At 35.6% G+C, this 18,321-nt stretch overlaps 1 protein-coding gene across 4 annotated transcripts in view; it reads right to left on the bottom strand.

Annotated features, from left to right (window-relative positions):
• LOC121423825 (ELAV-like protein 3) overlaps window positions 1-18,321 on the bottom strand; it is a 38,831-nt gene that overhangs the window by 4,382 nt on the left and 16,128 nt on the right. Inside the window, exons 3-6 of one of the 4 annotated variants that reach the window (XM_041619325.1) lie at window positions 13,455-13,558; window positions 5,661-5,823; window positions 3,082-3,361; window positions 611-673 (exon numbers count right to left, since the gene is read on the bottom strand). In XM_041619325.1, coding sequence (XP_041475259.1) covers window positions 611-673; window positions 3,082-3,361; window positions 5,661-5,823; window positions 13,455-13,558 — 610 coding nt within the window. The remainder of the gene's footprint in view (window positions 1-610; window positions 674-3,081; window positions 3,362-5,660; window positions 5,824-13,454; window positions 13,559-18,321) is intronic. The other 3 variants (XM_041619326.1, XM_041619328.1, XM_041619327.1) reach the window with 3 other exon arrangements.

Here is an 18,321-nt window from a genome sequence, read left to right as displayed (position 1 = left end):
GTTAATAACAAGGGCTAATTGTCTGGGGGTTTAATTGAAAATTCATTGTTATCGGCCAAAAACTTCCCCATTTGATTAAGGCATTTTTGTTTGTTAACAGTAAAATGTTAGATCGATGCATATTTATGGTGTTGCAAGAAGCACTAACATACAGTATGAATGCCGAGAAGGTGTTTTGGCGTTTAATTCCAAACATACCATTACGAGTCATATAAACACATTTACTGATGGACTAGGTGTTAGTATCACAATTTTCACACCAAGTATAGTCATAGTGATTTATGACACTGAAGAGACTTTGGAAAGGCATTTTTATTTTGTTATACAACAAACTGGATGGAGCAGAATGTTATAAAACCAAAAGGTAACAGAAAAAACAATGGATATCAGTAAAGGAGAAACAGCATGGCTCAAGAAAATTAACCAATAAAAAAAAAGCATTAAAAAATGATATATATAAAGGGCAGTTTGTCATCTGTAAAAGTGAACATGCACATAACACACCAGCCAACGGTTAAACAGGGCTGTAATAAACGAACTCAACTAAAAGGAACTCAACGAACGTTGAAACAAGATTTTGTTGTTGTTTTCAATGGCAATTTGTACTCACATGAAATTCTTTGGCAATAGTTTACCAATCAAGCCCTGCATCTTTGACCCCATGTGTTGCCACCTAAATACAAAGTATAGGAGTCGGGAATTCCTTTTCACAATAAGACTTGCCAACTAAAATAAACGTCAACTTCCGTTCATGTCCTTCCTCTTATTCAGAAATATTGATTAATCACGCATCATTCTATGAATATATAATTAACAAGCAGAAACACCTCGGCACACCTCACTATCTATTAAATCAGGGAGCACATCTCTCTGATCAGAGAAAATTATCCATACACATAAACCAAACAGTAAAGGATATACACAAACACGCCAAGGGTATAAAAAGGAAGGTGATCTTTTTTTTTCTCTCTCATATTTTTTTTCTGGTGGTGAAAGGATATTTGTTACTAACTGCCTTCATGATTTCACTCATTAGTAAGCCATGCTGAAAATGTCATTACAGCATTGTGAGCATTGTCTGCATGAAGCGGGAAATGGGCATTCAAAATCCGAGTGAAAGTTCATGAGTCAATGCCTTCTCTAGCTTCAGACAGACAAATCTACATAATAAAAGTGTCAATCATTCTCAACACTTGCATTGATAATTACGATAATGGTGTGATGACTTTGATAAAACTTAAGTACCGTCACTAATGGTTACTAACCCCACAAAATGCTATTTTACTGGAGGAAATCATTCTTCTGAAAAAAAATACCCAAAACATATCAGAGCTAAAGGTACAAATGGCAAATTCAATTTTTTGAAAGGGGTGTGTGGAATGAGAATTATGGTTCTTTGGTTCACTAGTATTTTGCATTTGAATGACATTGGCATGACTCCTTGTTTAATCCAAAATGCTTGCACTCAATTGCAATCTTCAAAGAGCAATCCTGATTTACAATGACTATGATCAGTCATATTTACTCGAGTCTTTATAAATCTTTTGGTGATGGGCTGTCATCTTAAAAAAAAATTAATGTCTCTTGTTATGTGTCATCTTTGCTTGTTATGTGTCATAGTTGTTCTACATCCTCTTAACACGCAGGTTTACAATATTTAATAGGTGAAATTTCCGCCCTGTTATAATCACAGAGTTTTAAGTGTGTGATAGATTTTTAAATTCAGATTTATTGAGTGAGGGAATGATTTAATAAAACAATAAAACATTTTGAAATCTGTATGATGGGTCAAAGTTTAATATACTGGTACTTTTTTTTTAAATTGGATGCATTTATAAAGTACTTCATAATATGTACATGTACAATTCCTGAAGAAAGTAATAATTGTTGGCTGTAATTGCCATTCTTCAAAGATGGAATCAAACAGTTACTGTATATCAAATGTTTGCTTCTGATTCAAAATGTCATCTTCAAGCCATAATTTTTTAATTCCAACCAAATCGACAAAAATATAACCTTATACACATTACAAAGAATTGCACGTATTTGTAAATTAACATTTGCCGTTATATACATGCAAGTACGAAGCTGGGTATCCATCAAAGAGTACCGTTAAATTACGGTAAACAGGAACTACAAAACCATCACGAGTCGCCTTAGTTCCTGTTTTTAAAACATTACTCCCAGAATCAACTCTGTTTCTTTGGAGATACCAGAGCCCCATTTGGAAAGAACATGGTATAGCAACAAAAACACAAGTATTTAAGCTGATTGCATGTAAAGTTATAAAAAGAGACAATATTTGCGGACTAAAAAATTTCAAATACAATAGAGCTCATTCATTGTGTAGTCAGAAATTTGTGAAGCATAGTATGCAGAAATATGACGCACACCATCTCATTTAATAATGCCAATGGAGCTTTTTTTTTTATTCATGCCTATAGGGTTTTTTTTCGTTCCTTTGGTTTACTGTAATGTCTGAATGGGGGCTTGACGAGCAGATAGGCACGGATCATTCATTGATTGTGTACACTAATATAAATCAATGCTCGGTCCACAAATCCATAGTTAAAAGATGATATCACAGAATGTGATATTAGGATATGACACGGCAAAGTGAGAGATGAAATCAAATTTTACTTCGCACGGGTGATGACACATACCTGTCTGGCAGCTAATTCTCACCCCACTCTCCCCCCCCCCTTATGATCAATCCCATAGTCTTTGTATTATATTTGGTATTATTCAGACAACACCGGTGTTGAATTACTTCAATTTCTTCAAACTATGACTACATTTCAATCACACCACTTAAGGCATATTGTTTGCCATTGTATTCAGTAAATCTTCTGATTGGTATTCCCTGTAGCAAACGGTGAGAGGAGCTAGCACGCAATGCCGAACAGTACTGATCAACTGTGGCAATGTATTTAGATTGAGTCACGCCAGACTATGTCCGGAGAGACGAAAAGAGACATTTAAAACAAAATGGCTGCCACCAGGTTCTCATGTCGAGGATGCTATGGATAAATGAATGAAGTGTGAGGGGTGGAAGGGATAGAAAACCGGTTTGTTTCTTACCGAAAGCAGTGAGCCATGTGTCGCATTGGTCCGATGAAGTTCTGGGAGCCAGCGGACACCGGTCCTCCGACGCGCCTGGGGGACAGGGTGGGTGAGATGATGGGCATTTGTTGGTACATCTGCTGCAAACATTTCTGGTAGTGCTGACCGGGGTTGTTGGCAAATTTGACAACCAGTGGGTCCTTTCCACCGTGAGGAATGGTCCCGTTCAGCCCTTCGATGGCCTTCTCGGCCTCACAGCGTCTGTCGTATCGCACAAATCCAACACCACGAGGGCGCCCTGTTCAAATGAATAAAGTACAGAGGGATAGATAATGTACGGACACACTTAAGCACCAAAAAGAGCTGGGCATACCAAAGCACTGCTGTTTTTCATGCCACAATTTCTGTCATTATCTATTCGTCTGTCACAATATTTTGATAAGATGTCTGTATTTAATTCCAGTCAAGAATAGATTGTTTCTTTAACATTTCTTTGTAGAACTGGATTGGTTGGCTTTTTTCCTAATAATTGAATTTGAAAATGCTATGGTTAGATTCTGTGACAACATTATAGAACAGAGAATTACTATTTTTAAAAAGAAAAAAAATGAACTTGAGAAATATTATATTCTGTAGCGAACAAATTTCCAAGGTTGAATTCAGAGATCAAATATTAACAAGGTTTGAATCTCATGAATCACTTCACTTGCTGCTATATAGCAAGCCATTTTAGATTTTATTTCCATCTTTAAAATAAAATAAAAAAGAATTAAAAAATCAATGCCATTTATTAAACTGCATTATATATTTATTCATTGATCTAATTACTTTAAATATTTATTTTCATTATTTGTATTATTTATTTATATTTTGGGAGGTTACCAATAAAAATGCCTTAAAACTGATTTGTGATAGCAAAACACGTATCAACACCTTATTCGTAAAAATCCAATTGAAATCAATGAAACAGGTGTAGAGTAAAATAAAATAGCATGCATGTTAATGAAGCTTCCATAACAGGGGTTGCTTTGAATTGTAAGTTAGTAGAATTGAAATTCCAACTTGGAAAGCAATCATTTTTATTTAAAAAAAAACATTTTACTGATGGGAACATTCATCATTTTAATATTTACTAGCTTAAATTCATTTGTGATCATGGCTGTGGATACCCTTTGGACTACCCTCTTAGCCCCTCCCTCCCTGGACTGGGAGATTTGCTGTGCCATTTTAATTTTCGCCTTCATGCTGTATAGACCAGTTCGTAGTTACTTCATGGGCAATTTTGGTCAAATGACCTTTCATTTCTTTCATCATGATAGGCAGATTTCAAAGCACGATATTACGTAAGCTTGTCTTACATAGCAGGATGAAGAAATTGAATAGACCAGGTGACTAGAATAGCACACCAATGAACACTTAATGAAGGTATCTGTTGCATTCCTACTTTGAATGCATATCTTAGCATGTTGCACAATGTACTTGACAAACTGTGAAATACCAGTCGTTCGTGGAAGCATTGTTGTTTTTTGTGGATGTAAATGAAAACGACAATTCAAAAGAATATATGAATAATCAAGACATCAAAGTTGGTGCTTATCTCATTAGATTTTAAACCACCATGTCACTTTAGTACAAATGACCTTCTGATCATGCGTAGAATCTTTTGATCATGCGCAATAAGGAACTACGAACTGGCTTATTATTAAGCAGTGCCCTTCAGAAAAAGTGGTCTTGCCCCCAAACAGCAAAATCCAAGGCAAGTTTCTATGTGAGTACGTTCTGAAAAAAATCACAGACGTTTCTCAGCAAGCTTGTTTACTTAATGCAAATTTTATGTTTCTTTTTTTTCGGAATCCATTCTTTTCACTTGATCATAAGTAAACTACAATACTTGGAATCCGGTGTATGTATACAATGGTGTTGCTATGTCTGGCAAGCTATATAATATTGCCAAGAACCACCATTGTTTTAAAAAGCATGCAAAAATTTAAATGTTGGAATCCTGTTTACAATGGCAGTTGCTATGCCTGGTAGTCGTTTATACTGTCATATTGTCAAGAACATTTGTTCCAAAAGCATGCATAAAATTTGAATGTTGGATGATTACCTACAATGGTACATGGATGCACAAGTCCATTATGACCACAAATATGTTAAATGTCATTGAGTCTTTGAGATTTGCTTTCACTTGTTAACTACTGAATTCTGTAATATCCACTGGCTTTGAACAGGGACAGCATGGTTCCAGTCAGCTATTAAAGGGTTAAAATAATTAAAATCTGAGGGGGGAAATCTGGCCAGAGGGGGGTTAGGAAGCTTTGCCTTGTTAGTAAAGCTGCATGCATGGCCCTTTCCCCACAAAGAGTTGTGATCAATTCAGATCAAACGCAACTAATCAGATCGATCTCAACCCCAGGCTGTACACCGAGTATAATACTCATTTGATGTCAAAAATAAGATGCGATTGATCTGAATTGATGGCAACTGTTTGAAAGACAGGGCTTCATATTTCTTGGTTATTTTTTTTCCCTGCAAAATTATTTATTGTTTAAATGCAACTATTCTACTGAAAAGAGAAATATTTGTTTTTCTATTACCGGACTCACCGCATTCGTGGTCGAGAAGGAGTCTAGAGCAGATGATACGACCGAATGCGTTAAAGAGATTGTCCAAGTCACACTGGGTGTAGTGCTTTGGAATTCCGCTGATGTACAGGTTGGCATCTTTGATCGCTTGGCTAGACGGGCGGGCAAAAGACACCTGAAAATAGTCCAATTAAAAGAGAGAAGCAAACGTTAGATATTTGATACTATTGACTTTTAGTAAATGAACAATCATTTTTTTTTTACCATTGACTTTTAGTACATTTACAATAGAAAAAGGTAAACATTAGATATCAAATGCTATTGATTTTTTACTATTGACTTTTAGTACATTTACAATAGAGAAAGGTAAATATTAGATATCAAATACTATTGATCTTTTCCTTTACTATTGACTCTTAGTACATTTACAATAGAGAAAAGTAAACATTAGATATCAAATACTATTAAACTTTGGTATTATTGTTCATTAAAAAAAAAGCTGACATTAGGTAACAGATACATTGAATAGAGAAAAGCAAACTAATCATTTAATAATACTATTGACTTCTGGTACATAGCTTTCACTATGTTAGGCAGTGCAGTAAATAGAGAAAAGTTAACATTACACATATCAAATTTTGGTTCAATTTCCATCATTGTGATCAAACATGCTATTAAAAAGAACAGACAACTGGTCCCATTACACAAAGGTTTTTATTTCATCTATCTTGAAAAAGGAAACATTTACGAAACCACTTTTATAGTAAATCTCTCATACTGAGGTATTTTACAGGCAAGATCAGGGAATAATGATAACATTAGATACATCAGTAAGAGTTTATACTCATACAAAATGGTATTGGCAGGATCATAAATCATACAGTATTTGCTCTTTCAGGGAATATTCCAGGTATTTGCTCTACACATTGGAAATACTGCTACATGTACATCTGTACACATAAAAATATTTTGTGTAGCGAATTTTACATAGGACTGTACAGAACTTCCTAAAGTCAGAACAATTTTTTCAAGAATACAGTATTTTATAAATCCTCATCTTTGGAGTACTATTCCTAACCATCTTTATGTTATCAACTTGGTTGATAGATTCTCTCTTATGAATGACCAGACACACTAAATCAGATTTGGTAACCAAAAATGATTCCCTGAACATATTTCAAACACACATCAGCAATCAGTAGAGTTAAATATATTTGTACAAAATATTTATCATACAGTATTTGGTCTTCACACTGTAATGCTAAAGCACAGACATACATGTACATGTATATCAAGTTCAAATCAAAACTAATGGACCGCCACTGCTGTGCATTGGGACTGTTGGAATGACCGTTATCTACGTATTACAGGTTGGTGCACCAAGACAAGAATTATAATTTGTTTGTGCTAAGTCATCAAGTAATAGGCAGTTTCCTGAAAAGATAATTGTTTCCTTTACAATCACAGACTCTCAAGAAATAGCATCATGTGTGGTGAAACACATGATCCATATTAGCAAAAATGCTTTAGATATTTCAGTAAAAGTGGCACAAATATTGTGTCAATCCATAGGGAAGGGATGTGCTTTTTCTATTTACATGTAAGTTGGGATGGGGCTAGGTTCTCGATCTCGCAATGATTCCATATTTTAGGTTAAAACATTTTTAGGCAGAGGCACTGTGTTTCGTTATAATAGGTGTCGTTTCAAAACTTGCTACTTAATTCACACATTTATGCACAGCACGTTTTAATAAACATGTTATTTGTACATTTTTGGTCATTACTAGTATTTAAAATGAAGATGTATCCCAATTCGAAGTGTGCTTTTATACCAACTCTTAAGTCTTAACTCCTCTACAGGATAAAGGGACAAAATTACTCTACATACAGATGGGAGCATTTGAGGGGGGGGGCATGAAAAGGTGGGGCGATTAGAAACAGTAATCAACAGTGAGAATAATGAAATGTTATCCCCTCCCCCCCCTCCGATGATTGATTGTGAAACAAAAAAAATGCACTAATAATCGCAAGTCAACTTGTTCAGCTTTGAGGTAAATCCCTAGTCTATGTAGCAGAGTTGATTGAAAGGGTCGGTTCGGAGTGACAGTTTATTTGAACAGATGCAAGCAGACGGAGGGGAAGAAAAGAAAAGAAAAGAAAGAGGCATTCGTCCTGCCCTCAATTCCAATACATCAACACGTATCACAGTCAACCCTGCCTCCCCTAAATCCCATGCATATTGCTCTTTCGGAGCTCTCTAGATGCAGCCTTGGTTCGTCCTGTCCATCCACTTTAAATGCACGGCCAAACTGAATTCTCTCATTCTCTACACATAACACTTGGGTTAAGGGTTGGAGGAGTGAAAAATAAATTGCCTCTCTCTAAGTGATGAGAGATTTCATCTACCAGATGGGTTCAATTAATACCAAGGATGTTGGAGGTATTCAACTCTAATTTTGATAATTTCTTTGTTCCTTTCAAGACCATTTGTTTCTTGAAATAATAGCTGGCCGAGTCTGTCTGTATGACCACTTAAATCCCCATGTTTATATGATGTCGGAAAGCATTGTACTCCACCACCAAGGTATTGCTGCATATGTATCAAATCATAATAATTTGTGGATAAAGCTAGGTTTAGTGTGATTGCCTTTCTTTCGGTCACCAAAGGCTATGAAATCAATAATGAAAATTAAATTTCAAAATGTATCAAATACAAGGAAGTGTTATTGCCTGAAAAATATAAAAAAATATCACCCACTTGCAGATTATACTTTTATACACACAGACTTACTGGAGATATTGAATTTGATATTTTGTACGCACAACCTACATGTGTATATGTCCAGAGAGTGGAGACTCCAGTATACATGTACATGTGTGGGTAGAAAAATAATTGCCATGAAAGACTGTTAAATGTTGATGCATACATTTGGATCATAATACCGAGTAATTCGAAGGGGGGTGGCAATAATTTCTTTTCTGGGTAAATTTCAGAGCACGGACTTCCCACTGGGATATACAAAACAAACATTTTGCAGGTATTCTGAAAGTTCACCCTCATGCCATAGAGGCAATGCACACCTTCATGATGGAGAGGATATTACTCAGATAGAAAAAAAAACACAAAGCACAATTTCCTTTATAATAAACCCTAGTAATCTAGTCGTGGAGCTGGTGAATAATGTACACAGAAACCACACTCGATATCTACATGTACAGGAAGACTGTCTGTTTCCTTCCTTTTCATATTGATGTATATATATATATATACAGCAAGCCTGAAATAAACAGTCATGGTGGATACATACTCTCTACCTCTACACACAGAGCAACAAGAGACTGGGTGAGATGAGGTCATGGTTTATTCATGGTTGAAGTCAAAGCATATTTATTGTGCCCCAGCTACTGTAGGAGGATTTGCTATCCAATTACTGCTTTATCTCATGAAGATGCTAAAACACTACTGATGCAGGCAAGCTTCTTATGCCAAATCAAGGTTTCTTTGAATGCTGCACTCATTCAAGTGGTGGTAGGGGGAATGAATCAATGCATAGGGTGAAGGGGGATTAATCCTGTCTTCAAAAGAGTGATATTGTGAGTGAAATTGAGGTACATTCAAGGAATCACTTGAGCAGATTTTCTTTGTTCTGAATGCAAGCAGTCACACAGGGAATTATTAGATTTGAGATTTGGAAACACAAAGTACTGGAAAAAAGACCTATTCCAGTGTATATTGTGTAATGTAGTACAACATTATCCATTCTTATAACAATCATCCTAACTCTTATTCTTTGTTTTTATGTGTGCCTTGCAATAGCGAATATTTCTAGATAAAAAGCGCTACATAAATGCCTAAACATGTATTATTATAATTTAAGGTGTGTCTTAACACTCTAAATTTGCAATTTTCCATGAAATTATACATTTCTTTTTTCGAACTCATTTCATTGACATATGTAATTTTTTTTACATGATGTATTAAAATGGAAGACAATATCAACAATCGTTGCCAATTTGAAGAACAAAAGCAGATTTTTAAATGTTACTTTGTCTCCTACATAATACTCAATAATGGAATAGACAGAAAAGTAATTTGAGTAAAGATCAATGTGCAAGATAAGGGTATGAATCTATATCTACTTCCTTCTCCCTCTACTGCAATATATAGATGCAAGAGTTGTATTTGGGATATATTTGTCAGAAATAAAAGCAAAGGGGTACCCTGATATCTACAAAGTTTGGATTGTGAATGCAGACTGTTATGCTTTTAAGGACTTAATTCCATATCAAAGCTAAATAATCTGGCTTTTGAAGAGTGACGAGGGCATTATCCTGAGCTAGGTCACTAACATATGAATAACACAGGGCCTATATATAGGTCGTTTTCATGAGAAAATGCCATTTGCTATTTCCAGAGATGAAACCATTCTATTACAATATGAGCTTTATCATGAGAAGTGCTGGATGGAACAATTTATTTATAATTTTCAAATAACTTTGTTTTAATGGGTGTACATACATGCATATTCTTCAAATACTCCAATAATCCTACATAGACAGTTTAGAACATTATGCGTGTCAGACAAAAACACCTTGTGAATCTCTTGTCTGCTCAATATTTTTCTTTTTTATTTTCTATTTTTATTCAGACTTGTAGCCACGGTGTCTCCTTATCTAGGATTACACTAGGAAAGAAATGCTCAGTCATCACCCATAGGGAGTAGACAAGAAACCTAAACAGCTGCACCACCGGTCTTCTCCCATTCCAATTAAGTTCTCCACTCCCCCCCTCCCCTGCACCACCAGTCTTCTCTTATTCCAATTAAATTCTCCACTCCCCTGCACCCCTCCCTTCCCCGCCCGGTCTTCTCCCATTCCAATTGAGTTCTCAACCCCCTCCTACACCACCAGTTGTCCCCCATTCCAATTAAGGTTTCTACCCCACTGCAGTCATTGCTCATCCAATATCTTCACTCCTCCATGGCCTACCAATTGTTGCCCCCCCCCCCTCCCCTTTCCTGTTACCATCAGAGCAAGATTTTCCCCTATTCACCCCTCCATACTAACAACTTAGACTTGATTCCTTCCCTTTTACTCTATCATTAGATGTTTCCCAGGCTAACATTTTCATTTTTATACAAACTTTTTAAGCATTAGTTCCTCTTGACAACCTGAAAGCCTGCCCGACATAGCAACTACTACTAATGTACACAATGTATGCAAACTGGATACCAAGTATCACAATTAATCCATGAACAAAGTGCTCATTAAGTTGATGACCTGTAATATTCAGCAGACTTAACAGATTAGAGTGAAGGATATGGACCTCTGGGCCCCCGTCTTAAAAAGAGTTGCGATTGATCCGATCAATCACAACTATGGACTGCCAGCAAAGTCAACATCTAAAATGTATGAATGTTCAAAAAGTTTTCTAGATATAACGTAAAAATTACATAAATTCATTGTTTTCTTGACAATTTGGTGTGCTCGCCTTTGTTTATAAAGGACATTTTTAAATTTTATGTAGAAAAAATTATGACACTAATACCATAGAGTTACGACTGATTGGATTGTAACTTTTTGCAAGACAGGGCACTGATCACCCATACCTTCCAAGAATACCTTTTTTTATCATTTTTACCACCAACCCTTTCCCTCTACCCCACCCCACATCAGATCTTCCATTTTAAGAAGTCATTATTACCCTCACAAATATTGAAATGAGTACCGTTGTGTGTAGAGATAAGATATTGGCTGGTATGTTTGAGGAACTTGATCACACAGCCTCTATAGGGACTTCCACCATGTATGCCATTTGCATTGTGAATAAATGGAGTCTTCCTCATTTGATTGTGGAGATAAATGGAGGCAATTAGCAACATGAAGTCAACACTGCTGAGAATATATATCCTATCTCCTATGGGAAGTGCTACAATCATGTGATGGACATGCAGTCCACACTTTCATTTAGTACGGCTCGCCAAGTAGTCAAGGTAGATGAACATACTCGGATATACATGTTCACAAATGTGTACAGTATTTAAGGGAAGGTTCATTATATATTTCCAGGCTAAAATATAAGACTTTGACATATTTCTCCTGAGAAAAAAGGGGTTTCTCAACATTCCAACAAAGCAAGTGCTCAAAGGCTATAATGCATTTTCTGGGGGGTGGTTTTCTTTTTAACATTAGCAAAAACAGTGAATTGCATTTGGTAGTTCCTTAGATCAGTAAATGTTTGTTCTTCATCCATCTTTGGAAAACTAATTGAAAAACTTTCAATTGTCCTTTTTTTTTAATGAAGTTTTTATAATTATTGTACCTGTTTGTAAAGGAGTCAATTTCTAAATGTATAGAAAGATAGATTTTGGAGGATAGAGGTACATCTTGGAGAACACTTTGATGTTTTGTTTGTATGTGGCTTTGTTGTAACCCCCTCCCTTATTTCATAGCAGTCTTATCATTGAACTATTCAACTTATAATTTCTATAACTTAGAAACAATGTGTATTAAGCACATTTGTTATTTGCAATATACTCATTTAGTAATCCAACAACACTTTCTTTACACATTGAATGCACTGTATGCTTGCATGTGAGGCCTTTGATAAGAGAGAATTTACTTTCATACCAATAAGCACAAAGAAACAGAAAGTTCTTGAAGCAAATTTCAAGAAATAGAGATTTGGAGAGGCTGCAGGAAATTAAATCTAGTGCTGCTTCCCATGTGGTTTGGTGAGTAATACAACTTTTCAGACATTTTATCGTATACCTCCCCTAACCTCCTAATGCTTCGAGCTTGTGCAAACCCGTCCACTGTCTTTAATAGTTGGATCAAATTAAAAGGATATGGGTGTCTAGAAGGGGAAATTTAACATAAGCCTTGTTCTATTAATCCTCTTCATTTACCCTTACTAGTTCTATACATGTAAAGCAAGACTGGAAATTTAGAAGTTTAGTATTCTTCCAAAATGATGAAATGAAGGATATTGGACATTACTTGAAAATATCTGTAGATCAGTGAAACAAACTGCCCTCTTTTCAATTGTTTTTAGTAAACAAAATTCATATGGTCAGTAACCAACTTTGAATCTTTTACAGCATAAACATTTACATAAATTAAAGTTTTGCCAAGCAGTTTAAATTACAGTACCCTTTTAAGGATCAAGATTTTGAGAAGAATCGGGGGGGGGGGTGGTGTCCAAAGGAGTTTGTAAATTATGCATGACTTTGCACATAACTGGCGGGTGTTTCATAAAGCCGTTCGTATTAAGAGCGACTTTAAGAACAACTGGTGATCCTTTCCTTATGGTAAATGATATTCACCATTTTGTTCATTGATTATTGATTAAGCGCGTAAGAAAGCTTCACCAGTCATTCTTAGAGTCGCTCTTAACTTACGAACAGCTTTATGAAACGGCCCCTGGCAACATATTCCTGTGCTAAATGATTATATCCCTGAGGAGCTGACTTGCCACCTAGAAACATATTTCAGTTGTGCCTGAAGTTATGCATAAGTTAGAAAAAGCTTATTGAAACACCACACTGGTTAAAGCAAATACATACAACTCTGCAAGCATAAAATCTTTACAAGCATGAGCATCACTACACACCATTGCAGAAGAACATTTCGAAACCATGTGTTTTTTAAACTTCTTTTTTAAAAGGCACAACAAATAAAGTTGACGCTGTTGGAAGGTAAAAAGTTACTGAACAAAATTATACATAAAAATAATAGGTCGAGACAAAATATACACAGACATGCAAGACAAAACCAAACAAATAAATGATATGAAATTTGCTGTACCTTAATCGTCTTACATTGAAGACGCAATCCATTTAGAGTGTTGAGGGCTTTTAGGGCTTCAGCGGGTTTGAGATAATTCACAAACCCATACCCAAGAGATTGGCCTGTAAAATGCAAAATAAAATGCAAAGAAAAAGAAAAGAAATAATAAATAAATAGGGCTAAAAAGGTCTACTCAAAAGATCAAATTATATATCAAATATGAAAATGAAAGTCGTCTCAAAATGCGTTTGTTAGTTTTCAAAAGAAAAAATATGTTAAGTATAGGGTCACATGTCATATTCCATCATACCATGCCATACCATTATGGGTATCACAGGATGTACATGTATCAAAGTCTAGACTAATTGTGATACATACATGTATAAAGTTATGTGCAAATCAGAGTTAAAAGCAGGAAATGATTGAACGAGTTTATATGTACATGTACCAGATATCATAATCAACAAAGCTTATTGTACAGTATGCATCTCCCAATCACTGCACTTGACTCTACAAAAAAATAAAACGAAACATGGGGTTAACATTAGTTTGTGCATTCATAACCTTTTTGCAGCACAATGATCAGAAAAAGGCTAAATTCAGATTTTTATACTGTGTCTTTAATATCATAAAGGGAACAATGGGTTTAAAACTATAGATATGAGTGCAAACTGCTCTGAGGAAAGTGATTAGAATAAAAATTAAACTTTCTGGGAAATGGACAATGTATGTGTGGAAACACTAATCATTTCATAGAGCTACATTCGCAATGTACATGTGTTAAGACATTGTTGTATACAATTTTACAAACTAAACAATTTTCAATTTTATCCTATTATTTCACCTATTCTTATAATTTTTATTTCACTTCTCTTCATTTTCTCCCTCCCTCTCTCTCTCTTACTCTCTGTCTATCTCACTGTCTGATCATTATCAAGCATCCACACACGCGTCAAGGAAGGAAGTGGCTAATCGGGAACAACCTGCATCCCAGAACACCCTCCAATAAATCCCAGACCTAGCTACCATCCTATTCTACATTATCTCAGTCTTTATAATCTCTATTGAAGGTTTATAAAGTGCCTGACATGGATATCCTGTTCAGATAGGGCTGAAAATTAAGCCAAGAGTGAACGAAAAACAGGAACACTAAATCGATGCTATAGTCTAAATGCATGGATTTACATGTTGTCCTATCCATCCACTGTTAAATGTGGATGGCTAATATCATACAAATGTATGTACATGTACAGTAGTGTTACCTATAGTATAAAGATTGCATGTCAAGCTGTGTAATCACTGATGATACATGAAGTTTCTTCTTATAAACAAGTTTGGAAATCATATCTGCACAGGTAAAGGCGATAATACCTTATAATAAAAATAACAATGCACTTTACATCCATAACAATATACTTGAATTTAGATTTTGGTGAATCTTTACTTGAATGCTATTGACCTTACAAAGTGTATCTACATGTACAAGTACAGAGTGGTTGTCATGAACTATAATGGGTTGGTTAAAGTGAAAGCAAACTTGTTTACTGAAAATTGACCTGCCTGAGTGATAAACACATGCATTAAGGAACAAATATTATTCTTATTTTGAATAAAGACTGCCCCCCCCCCTCTACCCACAATCACTCATGTCTATTTCCTTCTAGCTAGCAATCATAACTGTTTATCACTTAACGCAATTTTTTTCTTCAATGGAATTGCCATTGAAAGACGACACAATTACCACCCATGCCCAGAAAGATTGGAAAACCATATGCGCGCCAGTAATTCCTGCACTGCACATGGGTGGCAGAAGTTCAGGTCTGTCTCGCCCTAAATGAAATTATGGCATGCCCTTATTTGCGTCATGATATTCCGGTTTAGACAGTATCATCCATGCATTAGCTTGCTTTAGCTTGATGAAATTAATGCTACTTAATATGAACTTGCAATAATTCCCAATAATCAGAGGAATTTCAGTGCATATATTATAAAGAATGTCAACAACATCGGTCTTTGTTGATGTCATTGAAAATCATTGTGGAATCATGTATAGGTTATTACAAGGCAGACACTGAAAAAGAGCTTCCTATCGGTTGTAAGCAAATTCCAGATCCCCTGATTAATCGTAAATCTTAATATTAATTGCAGACGTGCTACTGATTGCTGGTCTGCTCCTTGAAAGTTAAATGACAAGTGTAGTTGATATAAAATCACTTGTAAATTTGCATGTGCTTTTAAAACTGGTCAATCAATTTCTTGTGCACCCTTTCTGAATACATCTGATACATGTAGAAGACCCAATACACCATTGTGTGAAGTAATCAACCCCACATGTACGAGCATTTCCAAATTGAATCAAAGATGTAAAATAGCAACGGTTGTGAAATGTTTAAAACTTTCTAATAATACATGCACCTTCAGTTAGCACATCAAAACAATCCAAATTCAAATTCTGACACTACATCGCTATCTACAGTAGAGGTGAATAGAGGACTGCATGCGTGCACCCAAAAACAATGTTCTAGATATTGTCAATCCTAATTCACTACAGGTTGTATAGGTATAGTCACACACATAATACACAGTTTGGCCAGGAGGAGTAGAGAAGGGATGTTCCACCGACAGACAACGATTTACATCAGAAATGTGACATCTGTGCTTTCTAATGCGGTAATGCTTGCACTTTGCCATTATCTCCTCGTCCTCTCACTCCCATTCCTCTTTCTTCTTCAATATTTCCTTGAACTTCACCCTTTTTTACCTCTCTCTTGCTCTCCCTCGCTTCCCCTTTCCCCCTGGCCAAAGCCCAACATCAATCATGTTAAAAGCAAGATTTGGAAAAAGAGAGATAACCACAGAATATACCAGTAGACAGTTACATCTGCATCAGTTATGCACGGAGCATTGCATTTGCCTCTGCCGTCCCACGGCAAGTATATATGTATGGAAGGAATACTTGCAGAAGACACTGCCTTCTGTAATATAAGCCTCCTCTCCGCTGCACCATTTTTTCTCTCTCCGGACGACCCGAATGCTTTTGAAAACACACGACCCATTGATTATACATGTTCAGCGCATTGTAATATAGGCTTTTATTTATAACGCTCTTTGTGTCGAGTCTTTCATTAATATTTCAACTTTGATTTTCTGTTCTCATTTGAATGAATTTTTAATAGGAAGTGGAATTAACTTCTCATATTTTTATGACTAATTACAGAGGATGCGATAAATTAAATTGGTACCATGGGAAATAATATCCATATGAAACTTGTAAAAAATTAATTGTGTTAGTAATTTGGTTAAGTGCAAATCAATTGAAGATTAATTCCTTAATGGTGTCTGCTGGGGAAATGTTTTTCATTTACAGATACAGTTGTAAGTCACATAAATTCTATGTCGAAAATTTTCGGATGATTTAGGTTTAGAAGTTAAATTATTAACATAAAAATTTAATTTGATTCACAAGCACTGTCCAAAGGTTTATTTGTAGATTAATTGAGCTTTCGATGGCGAATCATAGTTAATGTGTAGTGGTAATTGTCATTGCAATTCTGTTTGCTGGGTAAATAAGTATATTGCAGTATAACAAGGCTTGCCTTGGCAAAATTTAGTTGCCTTTTTAATTAACGGGAGAGCGTCCAGTCCCTGGTAGTCCACTAGCAGAAGGTCATGAAGTCGAGGTTATAAATATATACACTCTCCTCAGTGGCAATGAATGCAAAACGTACATTACAATAAAGAATACATGCACTCTATTTGGAGATCAATTATGATAATGGGTTTTTGACAGGAAAGTCGTCGGTGGTGAGCGACCAATGAATACAACAGAAAATAGGGGTCGGGATGTGTTGGTTTAATCTCTGCTGATAACTAGCAATTGTCTGCTAGGTTTGTTTATGAGGAATGAACGTCCAACAAGAAATGATTTACAATGCAATCACACAGGTATAAACATGATGGTTTTACAGGTGCGTTTGCAACGTCCATCTTCTGTATGTATATACACACCTACACACATATATGATCACCGTCCATCGCCGCCACTGCTACATACATGTACGTATATAACCTACATGTCGGACGATCAACGTAGCCGTTTGTCTGAAAAGGTCTGTACAGTGTATATGTCCTGACTGACCTAGCTTCAACTGTAATCAAATGATCTTTTTACAATCAGATAAGAAGCAATTTCATATACAGCAGGTGGCATCCACTTATGATTGGATCACCGATTTACATAGACCTAAATGTGAAATGTTTAAAAAGGGAAATAAGAATGATTGTCAGGTGGAGAAATCCTCGTGAGGGATGCAGCCATTCAGAGATCGATTCCATCTGAACCGGGGAATATTGACAGTTTTACTCCTCGAGTGTGCCAGCGTTTTAGGTCCAATTTCTGCAATTATTATTTCCTCATCTCCCTTTTTAACTTCCTGGTGCATTTCTGCAGAAAACAACTGCGTCGGCCCAGTTAAAACAAAGAAGAGTGATTGATCGTATGCTTGATGTTTACAAGTGAATGTACAAAGTGGTCAATGCAGAATTGTTTGATGATTATTAAGCTTTAGTTCATGGGGCCATGGTTGGAAAAAACAATTAATGTCACTCTATGATTACAATTACATGAACATGTACTGTATTGTTAAAAATATTTAAGAATTTTAATTCAAGAATTTATTACAATTGTTTAATTGAATAATTTCTAATTATTCAAAAGTCCAATATTTACATTTCATAGCATAGCCATCACTGGTTTACACATGATTTCTAAAATCACCCCCTTTATTCATAATCAGATCATTTCAATTTCAGTTAAAAAACATGTCTTACACTATGCATATCATGCAATGTTAAGCATCTATTTGAATACGGTAAAAACTTCATA

The sequence above is a fragment of the Lytechinus variegatus genome, chromosome 11, assembly GCF_018143015.1.
Source record: "Lytechinus variegatus isolate NC3 chromosome 11, Lvar_3.0, whole genome shotgun sequence".
Lineage (NCBI taxonomy): Eukaryota > Metazoa > Echinodermata > Echinoidea > Temnopleuroida > Toxopneustidae > Lytechinus > Lytechinus variegatus.
This window is presented reverse-complemented; position numbering and strand designations above follow the sequence as displayed.